We start from the raw sequence: 25,413 nt of genomic DNA, 5'->3' as shown, positions 1-25,413 counted from the left end.
TGTCAGTTTAGGGGGGGGGGGGCGGTGGGGACGTGTCCCCCCCACTTTTTGTCAGGGGTCATTTTGTCTCCAACACATTCAAATTGTTCACATGTAAGCCGTTGTAAACCCAGTTATTTTCAGTAGTATAGAAAATTCCGACGCTCCTGAACGCACCATCCGCACTCGGCCGAGAGTTGCACACCTTCGTAAGGTTAAAAAAAAAAAAAATGCGCAGATGCTAAATTTGCGCCTGTGCCAAGTGGAAGCTCCGACCAGAGGCGTGCAGGGGCAAAATTTCGGCGTGGGAGAATTAGTACTATAGCGGCCCACAGACCCATCTACTCGCATGTATCGATAGCTCAACAGTTTATGCTTCTGCCTTCGGTGCGGTGGTTGTGAGTTCTAGTCCAACTTGTGGCATTTTGCCGCCGTTCTTCGACATTTTCTCAAAGTGCTGTGGTCTCCGTCCCCCCCACTTTTAAAAACAAACTGACGCCCTTGGTCACAGCTCAGCAGCCATCCTTGTAAAGGAAATCTGACAGTAGTGAATCTCCAGCTTTTACTCTCTAGAGTAAAGACTCATAACTTGGTTAGCTTTTTGAGTCGAAGGAACCCAGTAGCACTGGTTTCTACTTTAATGTGGAACTATATCTAGCTTCAGACTACACTGACAGGAGTAGATGTCTTATGAAAGCAGCACTGTGGAGTATTACTAATGATGCAGTAGGATGGTGACAGCCTGTACCTTAGCATCAAGCCAACAAGAGATAGATTTTATGCAATGGACAAGGTTGTTGGCTTCACTGTTGACTTGTTTTAATTAACTTCCAGCATTCATTTGTCATGTTTCATACCTCAAGCAGAAAGTCACCTGTGCATGTTTAAACATTTTTTTCAATTTAGACTAAAGATAGCTGTATTATACTTTGTTTTACTTGAGGGTTAAGGCTCTTCAAAACATTAAGCATATTTATATGTATACACACACAAATGCAGTTGTGTAGCCATAATTTGAGAGGACATAAGATGATTTACATTCATTTCAAGGGGATTTACTCAAGTCAAACTTAACTATGACTACTACTTGCCTAACCCTAAGCCTTACTGAAATTATGTCTTCACCTTAAAGTTTAATCATTTACATCACACGTCATTTTTTCCCCCTAAACAAGACATGTCCACTTAATGTGACTGCGTAAACAGATTTAGGACCCACAACAGGAGTAGTACCTGGATCTCTCACACACAAACAAACAGCCACTATTTTTGTACAAAATCATCTTACTTGGGAAAGATATTTTTTACATCCATGCATGAATCTATGCTATTTCATGGATACTTTCAGGCAGCTTGAAAAGTGTTATACATGTGGGCGGACTGCCTCAAGGTTTATTGGGTAGAGAAATCCAACTGCGTAAGTGCTGATGTACAAAATGGTTTTCTAACTCGCCTGGTAGTCTATGTGGTGGTTTTCAGCTCAACCAACATGTAAGACACAGTGGTGTGCAGTGGAGTGTGTGAGCTCTTTTTGAATTTTTATTTGAATGTGAAGAAAATGAGTGTCAAAAGTAGAGCATAATTTTATCATAATGAAATCAACCTTTGACTACCCCCTACTCTTGCATTTATTAAATCTCTTGTAATCATTTGCAGCTTGGAAAATAATAGTAGTTGCAAAGTCAAATGTTGATGTAACTGGGCTAGCAGGGACCCCAGAGCTCTGTTGTTACAGGCTCACACAGCGGTTGTTACTTTAGAACTGAGGCTGCTTTGCTCTAGAAATAGTAGCTCTGTTTCCTGACTTCATAATTAATTTGAGCACAGAAGTGTCCATCATTCAGCAAGGTTTTAGGACCTCAATCAAGGATGTTATTAAAACTTTATTAATTAATGTCTTCACATGAATAATAAATCAAATGACTACAAGTAATGTCAAAGTGGTTGCTCATGGTGATGATTACAGTCTTTTTCAGCCCGTCCGCTTTGGTTTTAAGGGCACATTTACTTGTCTTTCATTGCTTTCAGTGACTCTGCATCCAGCTTACCGATGAAACAGCTGGAGTTGGTGAATCCAAAGTCAATAAAGTATCGTGTCTAGCAGCAGTGTTGTATAGTAACGAAGTAATAATACTTAAGTACAGTACTTAAGTATGATTTGGCAGTACTTGTACTTTACTTGAGTATTTTTTTTCTTCATGACTTTTTACTTTTACCCCACTACATTTTTGAATGAAAAAAATGTACTTTTACTCCACTACATTTTCAATAAGCTACTTCGTTACTGCTACTTTTACTTAAGTACTTTTCTAACAGGATTGAGTAAAAATATTGAGCAGTTCAGAACTTTGCTCCGTCTCCGGGCCACGAGCCGGCTAATGAGTGAGACTTGTGCTGCGTTCATGTGAAGCCAGTTTAGTAGGAAATACGACTTTCCCAGTGCACAGGACTGAAGGTAGTGTCGTATTTACCACTGGGAAACGGAGACATTTACAAAAAAATAACCTTCCAAAATGAAGGATAGAGGCGAAAGATTTTTAAATAATCAGAAAAATCAATCAAATTGTGAAAAGGCAATTGATTGATTTACACATTTATTTACATTTTATTTATTTGACGTGACTGTGAAGTTTCAATATATTTTCCCTTGCACATCTTCTATAAGATTATTTGAATAAGTCAAACAAATATTTTACTTTTTATTCTGCTTAAAGTTCCCTTTCTCCCTCAATAAAATTACATAAACCACTAAAAACCAGACAGACAACCTCATATTTACGAGTTCCTGAGGAGAAAGCTCGTCTTTACCAGAGAACATGAACGCAGCACTAGCCTGCCTGGGTGCCTGGACCAAGCTAGCTTGGACCCGCCAATTAAGCATTTAGCGCTTGGCTGGCACATGCTTACAATGGCTGAAAATGAGACGGAGGCGAGTGATAAAGACGACCATCGCAGTGATGAAGAAATTCCTTCACTGGATAAAGACGCTGAACATCCATGGCCTTATCTTCACTCCCTATTTGATTGTGTTGGGGTCAAGTCAGATTCTTTCCGCATGAAGTGCATGCTTTGCACTCCAAAGCTAGTTGAAATATTGGCTTACAAAAATTCACCGTCAAATCTACGGAAGCACGTGAAGGTAAGGGCAAACATATTTGGTTATATTGGCTTAGTTAACAATATTCTTGCATGATGGTGTTATACTGCTATCTTTAAATAATAGTCTTGCGTAAGTTAGCTTCACTCTTGGCGCGCCCACTAGCTAACATTAGCCTCACAAGCTAGCAAGACGGCCTATTTGCATTAGCCAAAAAATTAGAAATAAATCACTTAATTTTGAGTTTGTTGTAGCTTGTTTCTCACAATGTAACGTTAAGCTGTGGCTACTGGTGGTTATGAGTTATGCTACAGCGGAGCATTTTTGTCATTATCTGGTTCAATTTAGATTGTTATTTGTGTGCTTTTGCAACGTCACATGTTTAGGCCTATACCTTGACCTGACTTTCGCCATCTGACTGTTATTCAAGTTAACATGATAAAATCTTATTTTAGTTAACTGAACATGTTTTTTTTTTCTTTCTCTGACGTTTCGAAGCTCCAAGCTTCCTCATCAGAGCCTTGTCGAATGGAAAAGATGTCACATGTCTGTGAACCCAGGTGTCATGGCTGATGAGGAACACCTCGGTTCACAAACATGTGACATCCTTGATTCTTCTCAGTCTACAAAAGGCTCCTATGAAGAAGCTTGGAGCTTCAAAACGTTAGCCAAAAGGGAAAAAAAGAATATGTCTAGTTGAACAATGCCTGGATTATTGAGGTCTTACATTTTTAATTCTTATGAGTAGATGTGAATTGGTCTAAGATCAGGTTATTAGGAAAAAAAGACAGAGCTAAATGGATAAAGATGCAATAGTTTTAAACAATAATCAAATTGTAAACAACACCAATATAGACCTGCAGTGCATACCCATAAAATATATAATGAGGTTATTTTACTTGTACCATTATTAGAGCTCTTATTGAATAATTATTTGTGGGAGTTGAGGTTTTGAGATCGAGAAGGCATTTGATGTTTTAATTTAAAGGTTTATTAATCAGTCTCCCTTGTTGTCATTACAGTGATTTATTTGGGACTTGCCGTAGATTTTTTTTTCCTATTTTAATTTTTGCATTAACAAACTGTAACATGAAATGTTCTAATAATCTGTTTCAGAGGATGCATCCAGAAAGCCTTGCCAAGTACTCTGCCCTGACTTCTGTTAAAAGAAAGCGAGCCGCTGAGACGTCCACGCAGGTGCAGTCAACACTGCGAACCCAGTGGAGCATCTTTCCTCAGGGTTCCTTGGACAAAGCGGTCATGAAGTACATCATTACTGGACTCCAGCCCTTTTCTCTCCTTGAACAGGAATCTTTCAAGATATTTGTGAAAGACTTGATTCCGAATTCTAGGTACAAATGTTAAAATTGTGCTTTTATATGAAAATCAACAAGATAATCATAATTTCAAGGTCACCTGTTTTGTTGTTAAATGCAGGCTGATGACTCGCGTGAAGCTTAGAGCCATGACCATCGAAGCCGCAACAAAGATGAAGAAGGCCTTGACGGACAAGATGGGTGAGGTTGCACACATCGCAACCACCACAGACTGTTGGACAGTCAGGAGGCGTGGCTTCATCGGGGTCACTGCACACTGGATCAATGAAGATCTAAATAGGTGGGCATTTTTGTCAGCTAAGGTTTTCATAATTTGTAAATTGTCAGCAGAACAATTTTTCCTCAAATCTCCTTAACAGATGCTCAGTGGCCCTCGCCTGCCGACAGCTTAAAGGCTCTCACACCTTTGACCAGATCGCTGCAGCTCTAAACGACATCCACACGGAGTATGATATCCGTGAGAAAATTGTGAGAACCACCACGGACAGTGGTTCAAACTTTATAAAAGCCTTCAAGGTGTATGCAGAAGAGACTGAGAGCACATCTGAGAGTGAAGAACGGGAGGATCATACAGATGAAGAGAGTGGAGATGATGTTGAAGTGGAGAATGTGGATGTAGCGGATCTTCTCTCGCAAGATGATGGGATGGAGTTTCAGCTTCCAAGGCACCAGCGATGTGCCTGTCACCTAATCAATCGCATCGTAATGGCTGATGCCCTCGATGCAAAATCGAACGACACTTACAAGAAAGTTTACCGATCCGCTTTTTCAAAGTGTCATGCACTGTGGAACAAGTGCGGAAGATCCACTCTTGCAGCTGAAGCTGTAGAGGATTCTTGCACTATCCAGATTCTACGTCCAAATACCACAAGGTAGGTTGAAAGTTGAAACATTTACCATTTTACACTGGCAGTGATAACTATGATTTAAAGAAAAACAGAGCTTGAAATACTGCAAACATTGCCATAAATGTGTACATGTTACTGTACTTTTTTCTTTCTTTTAGCCTATTATATCAAGGACAATGGATGTTCTTGGTCTTCAAAAGGCTTATTAAAAAACACTTTTTCTTCTCTAACACCAGATGGAACTCGCTCTTCCTCGCTGTCGAAAGGCTGCTAAGAATCATCAAAGACAAAGGAGAGGGGACCATCAGAAATCTTTGCAATGACTTCAAAGTTCCAATGTAAGTAATTAATTTCTGTTGTCAAATTGTTGGTTTTGAGCACATATCCTAGCTCGAGAGTTAAGTGGGTTAGGTTTCAATTAGAATATCCTAGATAAATAACAGACTGCAATGGATATGCATGGTTAATCAGCTAAGATACTTTTTGTCTTACAGGTTCAACCCGGCAGAACTGGCGTTTTTGGGAGAGTATGCCATTGTGATGACTCCAGTTGCTCAAGCAACAAACATCCTCCAAGCAGAAACCAACGCCCAGATGGGATGGCTGCTACCGACAATCACGTTGCTGTCCGTTAAATTGGACAGAGTAAAGTTGCAGCTGAAATACTGCAGGCCTCTGGTGGATGCACTGCAAGTGGGTAAAAAAAATCATTTACTGTACAAAAGAGTTTATCATATTTATAGATACATTTGGAAGTGCAAAACTAATGCAGCAGCCACTTCTAAAAGTACTAACGTAACAACTGTACTATTTTTTTTTAAATCTATATTTTTTATGTTAGTACCAACTATACTTCAGAAAGTATAGTTAATAACCTTTTTGTCATAACTATGCAAAGTTAATTCTGTCTACAATTTCTATTCCAACAGGAAGGTATAAAGACTCGGTTTGGAACAATGGCAAAAGATCCTGAGCTGATTGCGGCAGCAATTCTTCTGCCCAAGTTTCGGACCACATGGACAAAGGAGGAAGCTACCATCAAAATGGGTGAGGCAATTAAATAGCACCCAATTCTGTCTGGCAAAAAAATTAAGTATTTTTTTACTGAAAGGAGCTGTAGTACGCTTTTTTTTTTTTTTTTTTTTAGCAATTTCAAAGTCATCCCTAGGAATTAATATGAACCTTCCCCACTTTAGACATCAGAGACTCATTTTGAATTAAATGTAAGGTTTGCTGTTTTTTATATCTGAATTCTTTGATCCTGCATTACCCTCTGTGTCCACATCAAATCAAATCAAGTTTATTTGTCTAGCCCATTATCACAACAGTTGCTTCAGCGTGCTTAACAAAAAAACAGGAATAAAATACAAAAAAAAAACAAAAGCACAAGACAAACAAAAAAAGGTTGTCAACAAAAAAAGTCCTGGAGTCCAAGCTGAGTTTAAACACAGCAAAAACGATTGAGAGTAAACGTAGTGACTTAAAATCAAATAAAAATGCCTTCTGCAGGGATGTAGAGCAGGAACAGGAAGCATGCAGGAAAGAAGGCATTGTTACAAAAAGAAACCATGGAGTCAGATAAAACATTCCAAACAAAATCAAGATAAACACCATGGATCAAAAAATCAGAATAAATACTTTCTTGAAGGATAAACATAAGATAAAAACAATGGATCAAAATTAAGAATTAACACTTTCTGGTAAAGGTAGAAGAAGCAGAAGCATACAGTCAGAGTCAGATGTCCCAAGTTTCTGTTCATACTGGGAAATGTCCTCTATGACACTGACGCTGTAGTTCTCAGCACTGATGATGTGGTCCCAGGAATTACAGTTCAGGATCTCAGCGCTGATTATATGGATCCAGGAATTAAAGTTCAAGGTCATTCAGGAACTGTCCTCCTTGACACTGACTCCTTGGGTCAGTGGGGCACATGGGGGCAGCAGACACAAAGCAAAAGAAATGAGCAGAGTTGACCTTTATTTCCTGGTTCAAACTGCAACAGTGGCACAGGACACAAGGGCTACTGCATTTTAGGCGAATAAATATGGGGGAAAGCGAGAAAAAGGAGCAGGAAAGAGAGGGCTCTGATGTAAGGACGTAACAAGAACAGATTTGCCTGAAGTCGCTGGTTTCCTCAAGTCTGGGAGGGGCTGCAACTCAGAGCAGAAGATTCAGAGAGAGAACAAACATGCCTGGACCAAGCAGAAACCTAACTGAGGAAATAACTATTTAACATGGTTAAAACTTGCAAAAAGTGCATCTCCCATGATACAGCTCCTTTAATTATCTTTGTGTAATATAGAAATTGAGCTTTTAAACTTATTTTTTTTCTGTATTCAAGGAATGGACTACATCAAACAGCACATTGAGCAGTCTTCTCCAAGTGAGCAGTCAAGGGCTTCTTCATCGGATGATGAAGACTTCTTCTCACCTCTGCAATCATCTCACTCGCAAGATAGTTCCAAACAGCTTGATGCCTATCTGACCTGTTCAGCGGATCACATGACTGTGCTGAAATCTTACCCAGCTGTCTGCGCACTGTCTGTCAAGTTGAATACCCCTCTTCCAGCCTCCGCAGCATGTGAAAGGCTTTTCAGCATTGCAGGACTCGTCTTTGCCCCAAGAAGAGCAAGACTGAATAGCAAGAACTTCGAAAATCAGCTTCTTCTAAGGATGAACCGCAAATTTTTGAATTGGTGACAGGTTTTTTCATAGGGCTGGCCCCTGGTCGCGTGAACTTGTTCTATTGTTCAAACTCATTGTTTAAACCAGATTTGGTTGATGCATCAATTTTCTTACAGAAAATCCCGGACTGTAAAAATGTATGAAAATGAAGTTAAAGTTTTCAGTTAAGTTGCATCTCTTTGTACAATTTTGTTTTTTTTACAAAAGGTGGCATTTATTTCCATAAGTTACCTAAATAAACCAAATCTTTTTGAACGAGTTTCCTTATCACTTAGATTAAAATCACAATTATCAAAAATGGGTGAAAAAAATTTAGATTTTCTCTTTTGGACACATTGTTTTGGCTGTTATTTGCCTCAGTAAAATATTTTATATTTTGTACTTTGACTTTTACTTTTACTTTTACTCAGAGTAAATTTACTTGAGTACTTTTGATACTTGAGTAAAAAAAGTATGCTGTACTTTTTTACTTTCACTCAAGTAAAATTTTCATGGGAGACTTTATACTTTGACTTGAGTCATTTTATAGTTGGGTAACTGTACTTCGACTCAAGTAAATTTTTTCAGTACTCTATACAACACTGTCTAGCAGTTAAAAGGATGCATCTTTTCAAACTTCTAAGGTGATGGCATGTCTGTATCGTGTGTCTTTTGGTAGCTCTTTAGCTTCTTGTGTTTTGTGTCAGCCTCAGATGCACAGTATGTGTTGTATCACCATCATCATAGGTATTGGATGATAAAAGGCTTTGAAATGAAATATTAGGCTGTAAATTAACACTGTGGCAGGTTTTACATCTAACTTTAGTTTGAGAACTCATTGTCATGATCTAGAAACCAGTTTGAGATGATTTGAGCTTTGTGACATGGAGCATTTTCCTGCTGGAAGTAGTGTCAAAAGATGGTCCACTGTGATCATAAAGGGATGGACATGGTTAGCAACAATATTCAGATAGGCAGTGGTTTTTAAACAATGTTCAGTTGGCACTAAGGGGCCCAAAGTGTGTCAAGAAAATATCCCCCACACTATTACACAACCAGCAGCCTGAACCGTTGATCCAAGACAGAATGGATCCATGCTTTCGTGTTGTTTCTGACCATCCGAATGTTGCAGCTGAAATGGACACTCATCAGACCAGGCAACATTTTTCCAGTCTTCTATTGTCCAATTTTTGGTGAGTCTGTGCAAATTCTAGCATCAGTTTCCTGTTCTTAGCTGACAGGAGTGGCACCCGGTGTGGTCTTCTGCTGCTGTAGGACATCTTCTTCAACGCTAGACATGTTGCATGTTCAGAGGTGATATTCTGCATTCCTTGGTTGTAATAAGAGATTATTTGAGCTACTGTTACTGTTCTATCATCTTGAAGCAGTCTGCCCATTCTCCTATGACCTCTCACATCAACAAGGCACTTTGGTCCACACAACTGCTGCTCACTGGATATTTCCTGTTTTTCGGACCATTCTCTGTAAACCCTCGAGATGGTTTTGCGTGAAAATCCCAGTAGATCAACAGGTTCTGAAATATTCAACAACCATGCCACGTTCAAAGTCACTAAAATCCTCTTTCTTCCCCATTCTGATGCTCAGTTTGAACTTCAGCAAGTTGTCTTGACCACGTCTACATGCGTAAATACTTTGAGTTGTGCCCATTTGATTGGCTGATTGAACAGGTGTAACTAATAAAGTGGCTGGTAAGTGCATCTGCCAGGGGTGATCACAATAACATTAGATTTAGTAATAATATGTTCATTCCTCTGCAGAAGAGACTTGATGTAATGATTCAAATATCAGTTTGTGGGATTCCAGCAAAAATCCTACACTTTGCATCTCTTGTGTCAGTTTTCTAACTTTCCTAGAAGCCTATACAGTGGGTTTCAGCTCTAATAATGTGTACGGCACAGTGATGTGCAGTGTGCATTTCTGGTATCGGCTCTGGGCTGTTTTTAGTTCAAATTTCCCTTTTCTCACACACTTTTCCATGTGCACACAATACAGATTTGTCGAATGCATTTTCAATCTCTAGAACCTTTTTTTATCACAGACTCTTCATTTACTAGTGTGCAGCTGTTATTTTACTGTGTCTCATATGTATTTCAACTTATTTAGGTATGGTAGCAGAAGAGACTTGGTATAGGCAGATATACAGTGCTTTAAGACTCAGATTGGGATTGAGGCCAAAAAACTTGTTTGGAGCACCATGGCTAGAATTGACCTGGCTTGTGTATCTTCACGAAGAGGGTTTTAGCAGCGCTGGGAATAAAGAGTGCATGTCTATGTTCAGACATTTGTCAGCAGCACAAGGAAGGATTCATCATCATTTGTTGACATGGGCTGCAGTGTCTTTTGCAGGTAATATACTTTAGACTATGTGTTGCTGTGTTGCAGTAGTTATGACTTATTGATTTGGAAAGGAGGGAAATCTGATTTACCTTTTGCTTGTGAACATGAGTTTCACAGTAATCCGGTAAACAACTCCTCTGATTTCCTGCCTTAACCCAATTTCTCTAAATAACTTGATTTCTTGTCAGTGTGTTAAGGTAATGACAGAGTATGAGCATGCTGGCAAATGATCAGCATCCAACATGCAAGAAATAATAAACATTACTGACTTCCTGTCGGTGGAATCCTATTATGATGATTTGATTAAACTGGAATTAAATCTCAACAGAATTGGGTATGAAAGTATATTTTGATAGGTCCTAAAATTTCATGTTAATTTTGATTAAATGCAATATAACTGACTGTAATCATTCCTCTTGCATACTGCTAGATTCTGAAAGTATACAGACTGTCACTTTTTGGTGAATTTCTTGTGTTTATCAAAAACTAAAGCCTTTAGACTCTTACTTCACTACACTGTAGAAACACCTTTGCCAGTAGTTATGGCATTTGTCTTTATTGGACACTAAGTGGTGAAAGACGGGCTATTAATAGGGTCTGTAAATGGATTATCATATGTCACATATATGTGTATTGAACCTGGAATAAAATTAAGCATTTTAAAAATGCATTATTAATTTATTATTTAATTTATTAAGAGAATTGATGAGGAAATAATGTATCTAATGTAAATTTATAGAAGGACCATTAGCACTTATTTTTACTTGGCTTATAGGTGTGGCTTCGATGGAAATTTCACAGTGGTGTGATTTGAAAGTCATACCAGAGTCAATGACAAGAATTTTCAAGATTATATTTGTCACCTAATATACACTTATTCTCCATTTCAGCTTACCACCAACCGCTGGGTTTAGAAAACCATGCGTACCGTTGGTCTGTGTGAAGTGTGACTGTTCTCCTCTAGTTAACCTTTGGGAAATGCCATATACATGGTTTTAATGCGTACACATTTTTTATGCATGTGGCACCAGGAGTCAGAATTAGTGGATTAATTAACAGTGTGTACACTCAGAAATAGAATATGAAATCATTCCCTTACATTAGCACTGAGGAACTGAGTCTCCACTCATTTTTAATGATATTTTGAACGGTTGTGACCTTTTCCCTAATTCGAACATTCTTATTCTCGGGCTGTATCTTAGCTCGCTCCATCACGCTGCTGAAGAGATACAAAAGCTCCTTGTCTTCAAGGTCACTTTAAATTCCTACATGTACACACACAGATGTCAGATTTTGAAAAGTGGCCTGTTGTTTTAGGCTTCCTTTAGCTACATAACCTGGTCAGATCCAGAACGCAGCTGTCCAGGTCTCTGTTTGCTGCCTGTAACACGTGGCGATGCAAATGAGGGCGTTTTGTGCGTGCTGTGGTGTCTTGCAGTGCCTTTGACATTTCGAAGCTTTCGGTTTCTTGGCTCGTGCAAATTGCAGAGGGCATTCACATCCATCCCTGTGGGAGCCTGTGTGCAGTGAGTGGGATTAAGCAGGACTGCTGGCTCTGTGAGCCTTGCACCGCCCTTGTCCTTGTGGAGTGAAGGAGCATGCAGGCTGCCTGCCTAATGTTAGCCTCACAAGCAGCAGCCTCTTCACACTTCATTTCACTTTATTTTGGCTGCTGCGTCAGCATCAAGGCAAATACTACAGTATATAGTGTCTATGTTGCTTTAATTCACATCCACTCTGCTTCACTGTGACATTTGTCAGAGGAAATATCATTAAGCTCTTTTACCAGCTCATTATGTTACAAGAGACTTCTTTTTTTTTTAGAAGGAAACAAAGACTAATCTTTTTTTGGTGGTCTTTATGACCTGCATTGCTTTCTTTTTTGACTTTAGTGCATTTATTTGCATAGAAACAATGGATTTTGTCCTTGCTGTTTGCATTTGCTCCCTGTCCATATTCACTTTTTTTCTCTTGATCATTTGTCTCATTCAACCACACATGCTCTCTGAAAAAACAAGATTGTATTTCACCAGTAACTTGTGTGTGTGTCCTACCTAACAGCAGTTTTTACAGGAAGGTCAACAGTGAGGGGCTCTCAGGGTCAGGTGCTTGTCTGTAGATTTTTGCTTTTAGGCATCCTTCTGTCAGAATGCAGTTCAGGCTCGGTGCCCAGATAACTCAGCTGGTTGAGAACATAGACTGTATATATAGTGGACGTAGCATCCGGCTCCAGAATTGAAGCCAACCCGGAAGTGTCAAAAACTTGCGATATCACGCCGTCCGCTAGGGTTGGCTCCAAAAAGCTTTTTCTCCATAGACCCCAATTCATTTTTGGAAAAAATAAAATTTGATAGACTGATTTTCTACAGCTCAGGATTTTTCCCGTTAGTTTTCATGGTCAAAATGAGAGATCAGGTGGCCGATCTTAAAATAAATCAATACTGAATTTTAAATAAATCGTTAAAGTTGGCGGAGCCAGGGGGCGTGGCTATACTTGATAGACAGCAACAGAAGCCTCTGCGGTAAAACGTGGGCGGGATAAGAGAGTCCTCAGCCAATCCTGCCCCTAGTTGCTCTCCGGTCCAGTCTGTTTGATGACGCTTTTTACGTCACTGGCTCCAAAAAATCCAAAACGGCGACCAGGAAGTAGCAAAATCTGGGCTTCATTTTCTCGGCGTTGAAACCAACGGGTGACGTCACGGTTAGTTTACGCCTGGTTGAGAAGGCGACCCATGAACAGGGGCTATAGTCCCCAACGCAGTGGCCATGGGTTCAAATCCAGCTCATGGCCATGCACTGCATGTCATTCTACCACTCTTCTGCCTACTTTTCCTGTCTCTCTCCACTGTCCTACATAATAAAGGAAAATAGGCTAAAAAAAAACATAACTTAAAAAAATGCAATTCTGGCGAAGACTTTGTACCTATGTTTTTCTGTACCTTTCATGCAAATGAGGTGTGCACAAAACACCTTATCCGAAAAGGAAATCAAAAGCACCCGCCATCTCTCTGACTGTTCCAACAGTTGGAAAAGTCTCAGATTCTGAGGATTTTCTGCTCCTCTGTTTAAACTTAGTGAATATTTTGAACAAAACAAAACATTTAAGAACCTCACTTTGGACTAACTTTCTTTCACAATATCCATCACTGACAGTTTAGGAACCAATTGTTTAACTCGATGTACAGAAACCAATTTCACTGTCAAACCCTATAAAAGCCCTCACTGAATGTAGTAGACTGTCAGTGAAGGCTGCTTAAGTGCTTAGATTTGAAAAGAAATTCACATATTCGATGTGACGAAAGGCATGTAAGATATTCATTGAATCCCCACTCTTCTGTCTTTTCTGTACATTGCTGCGTTTTGAACTGTTCATATTGTGCTTATGTGTTTTCATTCGGTTTGATCACAGTTTGACCCTGCTGTCAGTGACATATTGTACTTGCATGGATGTCAGAAATAGCCTAGGGACTCTGCTCAGCTCCTGCAGAGCAGAGACAGCACACAGGAAAATGGAGGAAGAACAGAAAGAGAAAGAGCATGACAATGTGCACATAGTGTAAGACAGCAACCGGAACAAAATGATACAATGTACTGGATAAAGGAGAGCACTATAATAAAGGTTGGAGCAGTAAGATAAATATTTGACATATGGGTGATTACTGACCTAGGAAAGAGACAATAAATACTTTGACAACATTTCTTCAAGCTAGCCTTGGGTCATTGTGGCACTTTGCATGAATAGGTACAGTGTGAGTGTGTGTGTTCACCTAGGCTGTTGTCTTAGTTTAGTTTGACCTGGTTTAGTTTACTTTCTGGTAGAAGGCCACTTTCAGAGAGAAGAAGAGTTGCTCTCTAAATCCTATTTGTCACATGCTGGATGTCGCACCAAAGCACAGCTTTGAGTTCACCGCTCTCCTTCCTGCTGTCTGTGCATGTAGATATATGCATGGATTTTTACAAATAAGAAATGACATGGCAGATAATTGCTTAATGTGAAAACCTTTGGTGTAAGTTAGTTAAACTTGCCTTCAAAAGGGCCTGCAGCCTGCAGACACGAGGCAACTAGCATGCTAAATTTAACATGCTAGTTGCCTTGTGTCTGCAGGCAGCTGCTGACGATTAGCCGTTGGTTTGATTTTGAGTCGCTCAATGACTCATTTGTTCTCTCAGTATGCAGATGAGAAGAGTTGAGAGCAATACTCTTGTTCTTTTCTCTGTGCCTCCTCACAGTGTAATTTGTTTTGACATATCGAAGGAGGGTCACAGGGGATATAAGGTTAAGAAATGTCTCATTTGTTTGCCAAAGTAAACAGCCACTATTCCCCAAAGTGAGAGCTGAAACCTGCTCTGATGAATCACTATTGTATTGCTTACATAAAGAAGTGCACTGCAGTGTTATAGGTCTAACTATTGATTTCTTAATTATATCAGTGCTCTTTAGTATCTCTTGCAGGACTTTTTCTTGTATTTGTAAATTGGGTTCATGATTAAATTCTTTTTCAACTTGTGTCCTTTTTTCTCTTCCCTTTCTATGCTTTCTCCTCATCTACCCTGTCTTGAAGTCGTTGCCAGGCAGCGGATGTCTCGTCCCCTCCCTCTGAGGTCAGAGGCCAGCTGGAGTTGGGAGGTGGGTCCTCAGCAGCAGCAGCAGCAGTAATGCGGGCTTCCGTGGCAGGCTGCAGGATGAGCGTGGGTGCGCTCCTTAACGGACTGCTGGTCTCTGTGGTCGCAGCTCTGCTTTGGAAGTACTCCAAGCTGAGCGAACATGCTGCTCTGCTGGAGGAAGAGTTGCATATGACACAGCAGTCACAGGAGGTCTCACAGGCTCGCATCGACTACCATGTAGCCCTGCAGGCTCTTCAGGAACACGGCACCCGTATGGTCTGCAGCGGCAAGATGCACACTGACCGCATCTGCCGCTTTGACTACCTCTGCTACTGTTCCGAGGCGGAGGAGTTTGTGTTCTTCCATTCCAATTCCTCTGTCATGCTGCCTAACTTGGGGTCTAGGCGCTTCCAACCCGCCTTGCTGGATTTGTCCTCAGTAGAGGATCACAATACCCAATACTTCAACTTTTTAGAGCTTCCAGCTGCTGCTTTAAAGTTTATGCCCAAGCCTGTGTTTGTACCAGATGTGACGTTGATCCTAAACCGGTTTAATCCTGATAACCTGATGCATGTATTCCATGATGACTTACTCCCAGCCTTCTATACCATGCAGCAGTATTCAGATTTGGATGATGAGGCTCGTCTTGTGTTCATGGAGGGCTGGGGCGAAGGTCCACACTTTGACCTTTACCGACTTCTCAGTAGCAAGCAGCCGTTACTTAAAGAACAGCTGAGGAACTTTGGAAAACTAATGTGTTTCACTAAATCATATGTAGGCCTGTCCAAAATGACTACCTGGTACCAGTATGGGTTTGTTCAGCCACAGGGTCCAAAAGCCAACATCTTGGTCTCAGGGAACGAGATCAGGCAGTTTGCTAAGGCTCTGATGGAGAAAATGAACATCACAAAGGTGGATGAACCAGAAAAGGATGGAGGGAGCGCTGAAGATGAGAAGGAGAAAGAGAAGAAGGATGAATACATCGTTGTGTTTAGTCGTTCAACAACAAGGCTGATATTGAATGAAGCAGAGCTAATCATGGCACTGGCCCAGGAGTTTGAAATGAGAGTGGTTACAGTGTCCTTAGAGGAGCAATCTTTCCCCAGTATCGTCCAGGTGATCAGCGGTGCTTCCATGTTAGTCAGCATGCACGGAGCTCAGCTTATCACCTCGCTCTTTCTCCCCAGAGGAGCTGTTGTGGTGGAGTTGTTCCCTTTTGCTGTGAACCCAGAGCAGTACACTCCATATAAAACCCTTGCGTCTCTTCCAGGCATGGACCTTCACTATGTCTCCTGGAGGAACATGAAGGAGGAGAACGCTGTGACCCACCCAGATAGACCCTGGGAGCAAGGTGGCATCGCTCACCTCGAAAAAGACGAGCAGGAACGAATCCTAGCAAGTAAGGACGTCCCCAGGCACCTGTGCTGCCGCAACCCAGAGTGGCTCTTTCGGATCTATCAGGACACTTTGGTGGACATCCCATCCTTCCTGGAAGTCCTCAAAGAAGCCATGAAGGTCAAGCCCAACTTGAAGAAGACCAAGGTAGCCAGTACAGTCCACCCAGGCCGGGTCAGAGAGCCTCAGTGTCAGACTTCAGTACAAACCTCTAATGAGGCAAAACTTACAGTCTCTTGGCAGATCCCGTGGAATCTGAAATACCTTAAGGTGAGAGAGGTGAAGTATGAGGTGTGGATCCAGGAGCAAGGAGAGAACACCTACATGCCTTACATCCTTCCCCAGCAGAACTACACTTTTTCAGAGAACATTAAGCCCTTCACCACCTACCTGGTGTGGGTTAGGTGTATCTTCAACAAGAGCCTTCTGGGTCCCTTTGCAGATGTTCTTACGTGCAGGACCTAGTATGGAAACAAGGCCAGTTTGGTGCTGTGCAGTTTTACACAAAAACAGAGTAATGCTTGTTCCAGACAATCAGAACACACAGGGAACTGGTTGCTCCCAGTTTTTCCAGTGGGGGTTCGCTAATGTCAGAAGGCTTGTTTCTACAGATCAGGAGCAGGCTGTTGAGCTCTTGCACAGTGATGATTCCATGCCCAGCACAAAGTGTGCAGTGACTTCTGGGTGAACTACTAAAGAGTAAAAACAGCTATTGAGGAATGGAAAGTATTTTTTCTGTATTTATGAAAGAAAGAAAGTGCTAAACCATGTCCCTACTGATATACCAGAATTGAAATCAGCAGATTTATTTATGTGAAAAATAATATATAATCTTTTTTAGTATTAGTCAAAACACTGGTTCTTTACCTTTTACAGTATGCAATGTAGCTTCTCTGTGGTGAGCAAGAGAAATTTTAGAACAGCAGGATTTTTTATGTTTTCTGACTTGTCCGATGTCTAGCGTGTGTGCGTGTGTGCGTGTGATACCTCTGTGGCTTAGTTTACCTACAGATTGTTAGATTCCATACACCGTTAATTACGGAACTTAGCCAAAACCAAAGCAACTTCTCCCATATAATTTTCAGACAACTATTACTCATGCCATATTAAGTTTTTGTGTTACAGATTTCGCATACTTCCCGTGTTTGCTAAGAACTATAAAACCTCTAAAAATATTTCAGAATTTACTGTTCATGAAGTAGTGTGTGTTTTTGACCCTTAGAGCTAAGTTATGCGGTAAACAGAACACTTTCTGGATAATTTAATATCTTTTAGGTTGCTCCTTCATTTGTTATATTTATAGCACTACAAATCTTCGCCCACAAAAAATTTGTCTGTTTTTGTGTAGAAATGGATAATTTTTTTCTTATTGGCACTAATTACAACTGTAATAATGCAAATTTCCTGTGAAGCGTATATTTTTTACACCAGGCTGTAATTAGCGTTAAGCAGTTTCCCTCCTGTACCCAGCAGTAGGCTGCTGGACAGTCTGATTGCACTGCCTTGTGTAAAAAGCATTTTCATTAAGATAACAAGGTATTTTGCAGCTTAGGATTCCTCTGTGTTGTGTAAAACTCTGTTAATTAAGATTAAATCCCCAGTTATGTGTCTTTTTACTTTCTTTCCTCAAAGCTTTTCTAGCTGGTCTGAAAAAGTCTAGTGTTGAATTTTAGAAGGAAACAGCAGTCCTCTAAAGCTGCCTGTTAAAGTTGTTTCAATGTCATTTGCAAAAGAAATGCAATTTATGGGTAGCGAGACGTCAGAAATGTGTTTATGTTTTAACCCCTTGGACTGCAGATGGTAGTATGTGCTAGCAGCGACGTAGCTAGAGATGGTTTATGGAATGGCACAAGTTAAACCAAACACTGCCACTAACATACTGTGTTGTATTGTGCCATTGTTGAGATGATGTCATGACATTTTTCTTTTTGTATCTTTTCCTTTTACCTGCTATCTCTCTCTCTCTGTCTCTCTAACCTTCCTCAGTTTCTCCCCATTTTCTAAAGTTCTTAAATGCAGTTTGTTCCGGTGCATGTCTAAAAGATTATGTTATGACATTGTTACGCGTGCAGGATGTGATGGATTAGTTTTCCCTGCAGGGATTATTAAAACGATTTTGATTGTGGCATGTGTGTGTTTATATTGTTGGTTAGATTTCCTTGTGCCCCTGCCCCACTTCTGTATGTGCTGAGTGAAGCGAGACTCTCTGTTTTCTACATTAGCAAATAGCTGGAGTTTCTTTTTCAGTAACTGTGATTTGAATAAAGAAGCTTATTTCTTATCGTGTCTGTTTTCTTTCAGCTGTGCTATTATTAATAATAATGTTGATAATAATGTTAATAATAATGCTCCTGTTGTTTTCATTTACGGGCGCCAAAAAATATTGTTTCCTTATCGAAAAAAAATGTAAAAATTCAGCAAAAATATTTCCCCAAATTTCTGAACATTTGCAAAACCTTCAGGAAGAAAATTCCAATAATTCCTTAAAAGTTTCCCTTAAAAGTTATATATTTTTTAAATCTCCCAAATATGGCAATTTAAAAAAAAAAATCTAAAAATGAATAAATCTTTCAAGAAATATCTACAGTGATTACATGTATGTCAGTAAAACTTCTATTTTCTTAAGAACATTTGCAGTAGGATCGCAATCACGTGATCATCAGCAGACAGCTGACGTAGTGTTCACTTGTTGTCATGGTTACAGTGACACTGTGCTGCTATCTCACAATGATACAGAAATCTTTAACAAATCCATGGATCCAGACTATAAGCTGCATAACTGCCTAAATCTAATCACTTGGTCTTTGTGTCATTTCTGACCTTCACTGAAAATTTCATCCAAATCCATTTTTGAGTAATGTTGCTATCAGACAGAAAAATGTACACCAATTGTCGTGTAACTGCTGCATTTCTAGGCGAAGTAATAAAATCAAACTGAACATTGCACCATGAGATGAACATAGTCTCACCTACTAGTTTTAGCTCTTAAACAGAATATAGCTTTACTGTCATCTGTAACACCTTCCTCAGGGAAATTTTGTTTTTTCTATTGTGCACACAAAGGTCAGTGGTCACAGTCACCTGCATGGTAGCTTCTGGCATTCCAGTGTATTGCCCAAGAACACTTCTGCAGTGCAGATCCTTGTTGAAGTATGGTTTTAGCCTGTTAGAGCAAAACAAATGAGTTGACCATTTTTATCCTACGGTTTCATATATTACAAGTGGAGGGAAGCAACAGGCTCCTCCAGTGTGAGTAAAACCGTTTCAATTATCGTCACCATTTAATAATTAATTTTGCTAAACCACTTATTCTGTTGCTGTGGGCTCGAGCCAATCCCAGCATGCATCTGGCAGAATGCAGGGAGAAATCAGAACTGCTTGCCAGTGCTTTTGTGAGACTAACCGCAGTCCACAGTCCAGCTCACTGAAAGCAATTAGACAGTGGATGGAAACGCAAACTTCAAACACAGAACACCAGCAGACTTGGGGCTGGCAATCACACCTATGTTGTATGCAATAGAATTCTTTATAATAGTTCTTGTATTATTTTTGTGGATTTGGCTATTGGCTATTCAACGAGGTAAAAACACAAGCAGCCACACAGTTGTAATGTTTTTTTCCCACATTATCTAAGCCATTTTCCTTGGAGGAGAAAACCTAAAATATAGCAAATAATTCCTCTTTGCACAGGAAAATGTGTTTGGCGTAACATGGAAGTAGTCCACAGTGAGCATAGCTCAATTTCAAAATGCTGCTTTGGTGCAAAAATGACGTGGCCACATAGAGGGCAGACAAGAAAGCCTTCCTCACAAAAGCAGTAAACAAGAAATTATATACTATTTTGTGTGCATTGATTACTTGAGGAAATAAAAATTTGAATGAGAGGAGCATCTGAATCATGGCTGCATGGTGGAATAACTCATCAGTCTGTGTTGGGGCTAGGCCGGGAACCAAAGTGCAGAAACACAGACACAGGCCAGGCAGAGTGCAGCTAAGTAAATGTATTAACACAATGAATATTAAAAGGTGAACAGAGAGTCTTTGGAGAGTTGAGGCTGAACTATAAGAAGACATATCAGAAGCCGGGTTCAGGCAGGAGAACATAACTGAGGCTTGGATTAAAGAGCGAACACAGCAGGCTGAGTCAGGAGCAGGAGGCTGGTGATTTAGTCCAGGCTCACACATTAGTTATGGGCTGATTTTGGAAGGGAAATCTGTTATTTGTTGACCCAGCGTTTGGCTGCCATTATCTGCTCATATGAGGGTTGTACAGATCCAGCCTTAACTCTCCTAAGCTACTCACAGACTCATTTGGGTTACCCCAAATAACATCAAGCATATTTGATATTTAGGAGTGATGATGGGAATGGGGATGAAGATCATGAACAATCAATGTTAAACTTTATAGGCCATCAAACTAACCTTAGCTTCAGATATTAAAACTGATTCTTGCCTCTGTTGCCAATCAAGAATAAACAGAGTTCCCAAGCATTTTTCCATCTAGGCTTGTTTGTTTGTTTGCTTGTTTGTTTGTGTTTTTGCTCTCACTGTACAGTATTATTTATGTTAAAGCAAGTTGTTGAAACAGTTTTCCCTGTGTGACCCCATGAGACCATGTGAGGTGCAGTATTGCTCGCCTCCAGTCTTGTAGTGTGTATGCGCATGTCCAAGATTTTAGAGAAGAATATCTGAAAAGTTTCTCCCTATATGAGTGATGCAACCCAATTTTCAAAATCTCATCCCATAGAGTGTGGTTGCCCCTTTGCTGAGGCTTGGACTTAGGGGTGGAGCAGAGCAGGCTGAAACAGGAGTAGGCAGGAGACTTGACTGAGGTCTGGTATGCAGAGGTGAGGCGAATATAAGCAGAGGATGGGCTAGGAAAGTGGCTGGGTTTGCCTGGCAGTAAGTGAATGTAGAGAGGGTTTCAAGAGCATAAGGAGGGAGGCAGAGGCAGGTCAGGCACATGTGTAACAGGGTCTACGAGTTAGCGATGAGTGGAGATCTGAGCTGGGATTTTACAGCAGTGGAAGATAATGAGTAACAGGTGACCTGGCCTCCCAAGCAGCTGTCTCCACTCCTGCAATTAACACACCGGCCCACAGAACTGGCACAGAGAAAAACAGAGAGGAAGAGAGGCTGCCAACCACACTGAAGCAGAGGGCATAACAGATTGCTTTTTAGAGTTACCATGAGCATAAAATCACAAAGCAATTTTGTTGTTCAGTTTCTCCATCTTCAGGTTTTGGGTTTTGTTCAAGGAAACAGTGAAAAACTGCAGTATTGCCACCATCGGTTTTGTCACTGATACAAAAGAGTTTCAACAAAAATCTATTTTCTTACACACTTAAACGCTAAGCCGATGTTTTCAAATTTAAACAGTGTGTGTGTTTGCATGGGCACTAATATCCTGATTATGATTGACTTTTTAGAGCACACAAGTTACACTACCATTTAAAAGTTTGTGGTCACTGTCTTACAACTCAGCTCCAAAGCTGTAACAAAAATGTGGAGACAACCACTGTATGGTTACCGAAGCAAAGGGTTGTAACAAAGTACATAATCCACAGTGCCTTAAAGACCCAAACAAAACCAAAACCAAGCATGTGTGACTGAAGCTCTAAAGGCAAAACAGCTCCTGTCAGTGAGCGCTGCTGGACTGGAAGGGAGAGCAAATAAATGCAGCTCAGCCACTGATTGCAGGTGTGGTTCAGTAAGGTGGTGACCCTCAGCTCCTGATCAGACGCATCTGGTGTAAAAGTGGAGGGTTGTCAAACACCCCCTCTTAAGACAAGACTCCTCCTATAAATCTCAAACAGCATGCATCAGCAATACACAACACAAACTTATTGCTATGATGAGTGGTCCCCAATTTCCCCCATCCCTGAAACTGTAAAACCTCCATACTGACAAGTTACAGTCTACTGTACGCAGTGTCTACACCATTGTACTCACCAATCCTACGTCCGACCCCCCTTCCCAATCCTGCACCCAGCAACCCTGGTGCCCGAAGAAGGACTTTAAGGGTGAGGGGAGGAAAACAGACCAGGACTAGGAAGACTATGCAGGTAATCCCCCTTTAGCATGACTCACAAGCCCGGGGCTATGGTCAACACTTCAGCCACCACATTTTGTGGAGCCTTTGATGTGGCGAACCTCCAGACAGTAGGACTATAAAAACAAATCCACCGCATCAGTCTGCGGTTCAGGCTGTGCAACGACTTGAGGAAGGTCAGTGGGTTATGGTCTGTGTAGACCACCAATGGCCCAACTGAACCTACATAAACTTCAAAATGTTGTAAAGCCCAGGTAAAAGAGCCAAAGTCACCTTCTCTATGAATGAGTAGTTCATTTGGTACGAGTTGAACTTCCCAGAGAAAAAACTCGCTGGACAATCGACTCCATCTGTGCCAGCTTGGAACAACATCACACCAGTCCCGACATCACTGGCATCCACCTGCAGCTGAAACGGCTGAGTCATGCAAGGAGCAGTGAGGACTGGAGGAGAACGCAGAACAGCCTTAACCCTTTAAGCTTCAGTCAATTCCAGCCGTTTTCAGTACAAAAAATCGCTAATATTCTATTTTTAAATAAAAAAAATTACGAAAAATACGGGGAATATTGGACGGGCATCGCGAGGTGCTTTTCCTTGAAAAGGACCGATTCGGGGATTTTATACCGACTTCAGGACATGTTTTGGACAAAATAGTTTACTGGCTTGTGTCATCTGATGTAAAAGGTTGGATTATGGCCGTTTTTTGTGGAATCTTTTTTTTTGTGTATAATAATGAACCCGGAAATGTGAGTCGCGCTGTGTGCGTTGAAGCCGTGTATAGAGAACGGATGGATGAATATTTGTTTTTGTCGGACAAATGTGTTTTTCTCACCCGCTGTGGTAATCGCATCTGAAAGTGGTTTATACCGGCAGATTCATGAGAATCTAAGCTTTCCATCGGTGTATAGTGTTTGTATAAGCGCGTTTGCGGCCGTCGGACATTCTTGAAATTCCTATGCAAATTAGTAGGTGTACCGCCGGCGGTACACTGAAGCTTAAAGGACACTCTCACAAGTTTGTTGACAGGGAGTAGACCATCTTCTCTTTAAGTAGGTCTGTGAGACGAGCAACCACACTGGAAAAATTTCTGCAAAACTCCTGATAGTAGCCCACCAACCCCAAAAAGCACATCAGCTCCTTCTTAGTGGCAGGAACTCGGTAGTTTTCAGTAACAGCCACTTTAACCTATACTGGCCACACCTGGCCTTGCCCCACAACCTTCCCGAGATAAGTATCCATAGTCTTGGCAAAATCACATTTTGCCAGGTTCACAGTTAGGTGCACAGCACACAACTTGTCAAAAAGGCTCTAAATGCAGAGGACGTGTTCTTCCCAGGAATCACTATAGATCACCACATCATCCAGATACACTGCACAGCCCTCCAGTCCTGCTACCACAATGTTCATTAGCCACTGGAATGTGGTCGGTGCATTCCACAGCCCGAAACTCATCACATTGTACGAGAAAAGGCCAAAAGGAGCAATGAAGGTGGATGCTTTAACAAACAGTGGAACCTGCCAGTACCCTTTTAGAAGAACAAATTTGCTGACAAAGCACACTGAACCCACCTGATCTACAGTCTTCCACTCAGGTAGTTGTCGACTTTCGTCACCCCATTTACTTTTCAATAGTCTGTACAAAATCTAGGACTCTTGTCAGCTTTATCTATGAGTAAACAGGGAGATGATACTACGGTTAAGTATGTATTAGGTCTCTTGCTCCATCACCTTATGTTTTGCATCTAATACTCTGTAGAATAACTGCCGGATTGGCTGAGCCTCGCCTACATTGATGTCATGTTCTATCAGACGTGTACAGGTTGGAACATCATTAAAGAGACACAAGAATTCCTTGATAAGAGCAAACAGCTCAGTGCACCGTTCACTGGATAAATGTTTAAACATAGACTCCAGCTTACCCAATGTCTCTGAGTTTTTAAATGGCTTCGCAACTGGCCTCCATCAGGTGTACCCACACTATCATCCTGATGTAACAGCAAGGAGCTAGCAGCTAGAGAACTCCCTGCACCTACCACCAAAACAGGTTTCGTCATCTGGTCTCCTGTCCCCCTTCACTGGAATGTGCCGTTGCTGCCCTCAAGGATGTGTGCAATTACTTCATCAGGAAGATGGGTCAGGTGATGGTTTTCGATACCACTATCACACCTCCAGAGCATAGAAACGTCATCCTCAGCTTCGCCAAAGAAAAGGTCTACAAGGTTTTCTTCATGAGGTCGATCTATGATGATCCAGAAATCATCGCTGAGAATATTAAGCCGGTGAAACTGAGCAGTCTGAACTACGTCGACTGTGACGAAGAGAATGCTGTGGTCGACTTCCTGAAGAAAACTGAAAGTTACAAATTGACCTACATTCCTCTTGGCGACAACAGAGACCAGGGTGTATCTTCAAAAGTGGGCAGCCACTCCCTGGTGAACCAGGTCCAGGACCACATCCAGAGCCAGATCGTGAACTACCTCATGAACATCCGCATTACGCCCCGCTCCATCTACCCGTGTCACCATGGCAAGAGCAAGCTCAAACTGGTGGGTCGCATCAGAGGAGACTCAGGGCTGTCTATTTGCAGTGTAAAGTTTGCCAACACTCTAGGTTTGTACCTGCGAGGTCAGTAAATCAGCGACCTGAAAGTTTGGACGAGTCACATGATGAGAACCATCCAAACGGCCAAAGCTCTGGGAGTCCAGTACGAACAGTGGAAGGCTCTAAACAAGATCGACGCTGGCATCTGTGAGGAGATAATGTATGAAGAAATTCAGGACAATTATCCCAAGGAGTTCACACTGAGAGACCTGGACAAGTACTGATACCCCAAAGAAGAGTCTTATGAGGACCTGGTGCAGCGCCTGAAGCCGGTCATCATGGAGCTGGAGAGGCAGGAGAATGTCCTGGTCATCTGACACCAGAGGTGGCTGCAGGCCTACTTCCTGGACAAGAGCGCAGGTGAGCTGCCCTATCTGAAGTATCCTCTGCACACCTTTCCCACTTTCACGGGAATAATAAGGCTTTAGCAGGTTAACACGACAGAGTTGAGTCTACCTTCTACGCTCCGGCGTTGC

General features: G+C 41.2%; 2 protein-coding genes and 1 pseudogene across 3 annotated transcripts in view; all 3 read left to right on the top strand.

The window, feature by feature from the left end:
- Positions 1–18,565, top strand: part of pomgnt2 (protein O-linked mannose N-acetylglucosaminyltransferase 2 (beta 1,4-)) — a 29,383-nt gene extending 10,818 nt beyond the window's left edge. Inside the window, exon 2 of the mRNA XM_022218846.2 lies at positions 14,847–18,565. Within this exon, the coding sequence (XP_022074538.1) occupies positions 14,941–16,749 (1,809 nt within the window). The 5' untranslated portion in view covers positions 14,847–14,940 and the 3' untranslated portion in view covers positions 16,750–18,565. The remainder of the gene's footprint in view (positions 1–14,846) is intronic.
- Positions 34–8,202, top strand: LOC127536371 (uncharacterized). Of its 2 annotated transcripts, none has more exons than XM_051956421.1 (8): positions 34–3,118; positions 4,193–4,428; positions 4,514–4,693; positions 4,773–5,285; positions 5,498–5,599; positions 5,756–5,958; positions 6,191–6,308; positions 7,604–8,202. In XM_051956421.1, the coding sequence occupies exons 1-7, from the start codon at positions 2,879–2,881 to the stop codon at positions 6,232–6,234; spliced, it is 1,518 nt and encodes a 505-aa protein (XP_051812381.1). In that variant the 5' UTR covers positions 34–2,878; the 3' UTR covers positions 6,235–6,308; positions 7,604–8,202. The 2 variants fall into 2 exon arrangements, with proteins under 2 accessions (XP_051812381.1, XP_051812380.1); XM_051956420.1 differs by having other exon boundaries at positions 41–3,118; positions 5,756–5,954.
- Positions 18,566–21,317: 2,752 nt separating the features above from the next.
- Positions 21,318–25,254, top strand: LOC110968843 (6-phosphofructo-2-kinase/fructose-2,6-bisphosphatase 1-like; annotated as a pseudogene).
- The last annotated feature ends 159 nt before the right edge of the window (positions 25,255–25,413 follow it).

This window comes from Acanthochromis polyacanthus, chromosome 12 (genome assembly GCF_021347895.1).
Source record: "Acanthochromis polyacanthus isolate Apoly-LR-REF ecotype Palm Island chromosome 12, KAUST_Apoly_ChrSc, whole genome shotgun sequence".
Taxonomy (NCBI): domain Eukaryota; kingdom Metazoa; phylum Chordata; class Actinopteri; family Pomacentridae; genus Acanthochromis; species Acanthochromis polyacanthus.
The sequence above is the reverse complement of the archived record's forward strand: the minus strand, read 5'-3'. Positions and strand labels throughout refer to the sequence as shown.

What these genes read in the sequence shown, in the direction of transcription:
- LOC127536371 (XM_051956420.1), top strand. Translation starts at nt 2,879, where the DNA reads ATGCTTACAATGGCTGAAAATGAGACGGAGGCGAGTGATAAAGACGAC. An exon ending in CTACGTCCAAATACCACAAG is followed by an intron (nt 5,286 to 5,497) that starts GTAGGTTGAAAG and finishes CTCTAACACCAG; the next exon opens with ATGGAACTCGCTCTTCCTCG. An exon ending in GGAAGCTACCATCAAAATGG is followed by an intron (nt 6,309 to 7,603) that starts GTGAGGCAATTA and finishes TCTGTATTCAAG; the next exon opens with GAATGGACTACATCAAACAG.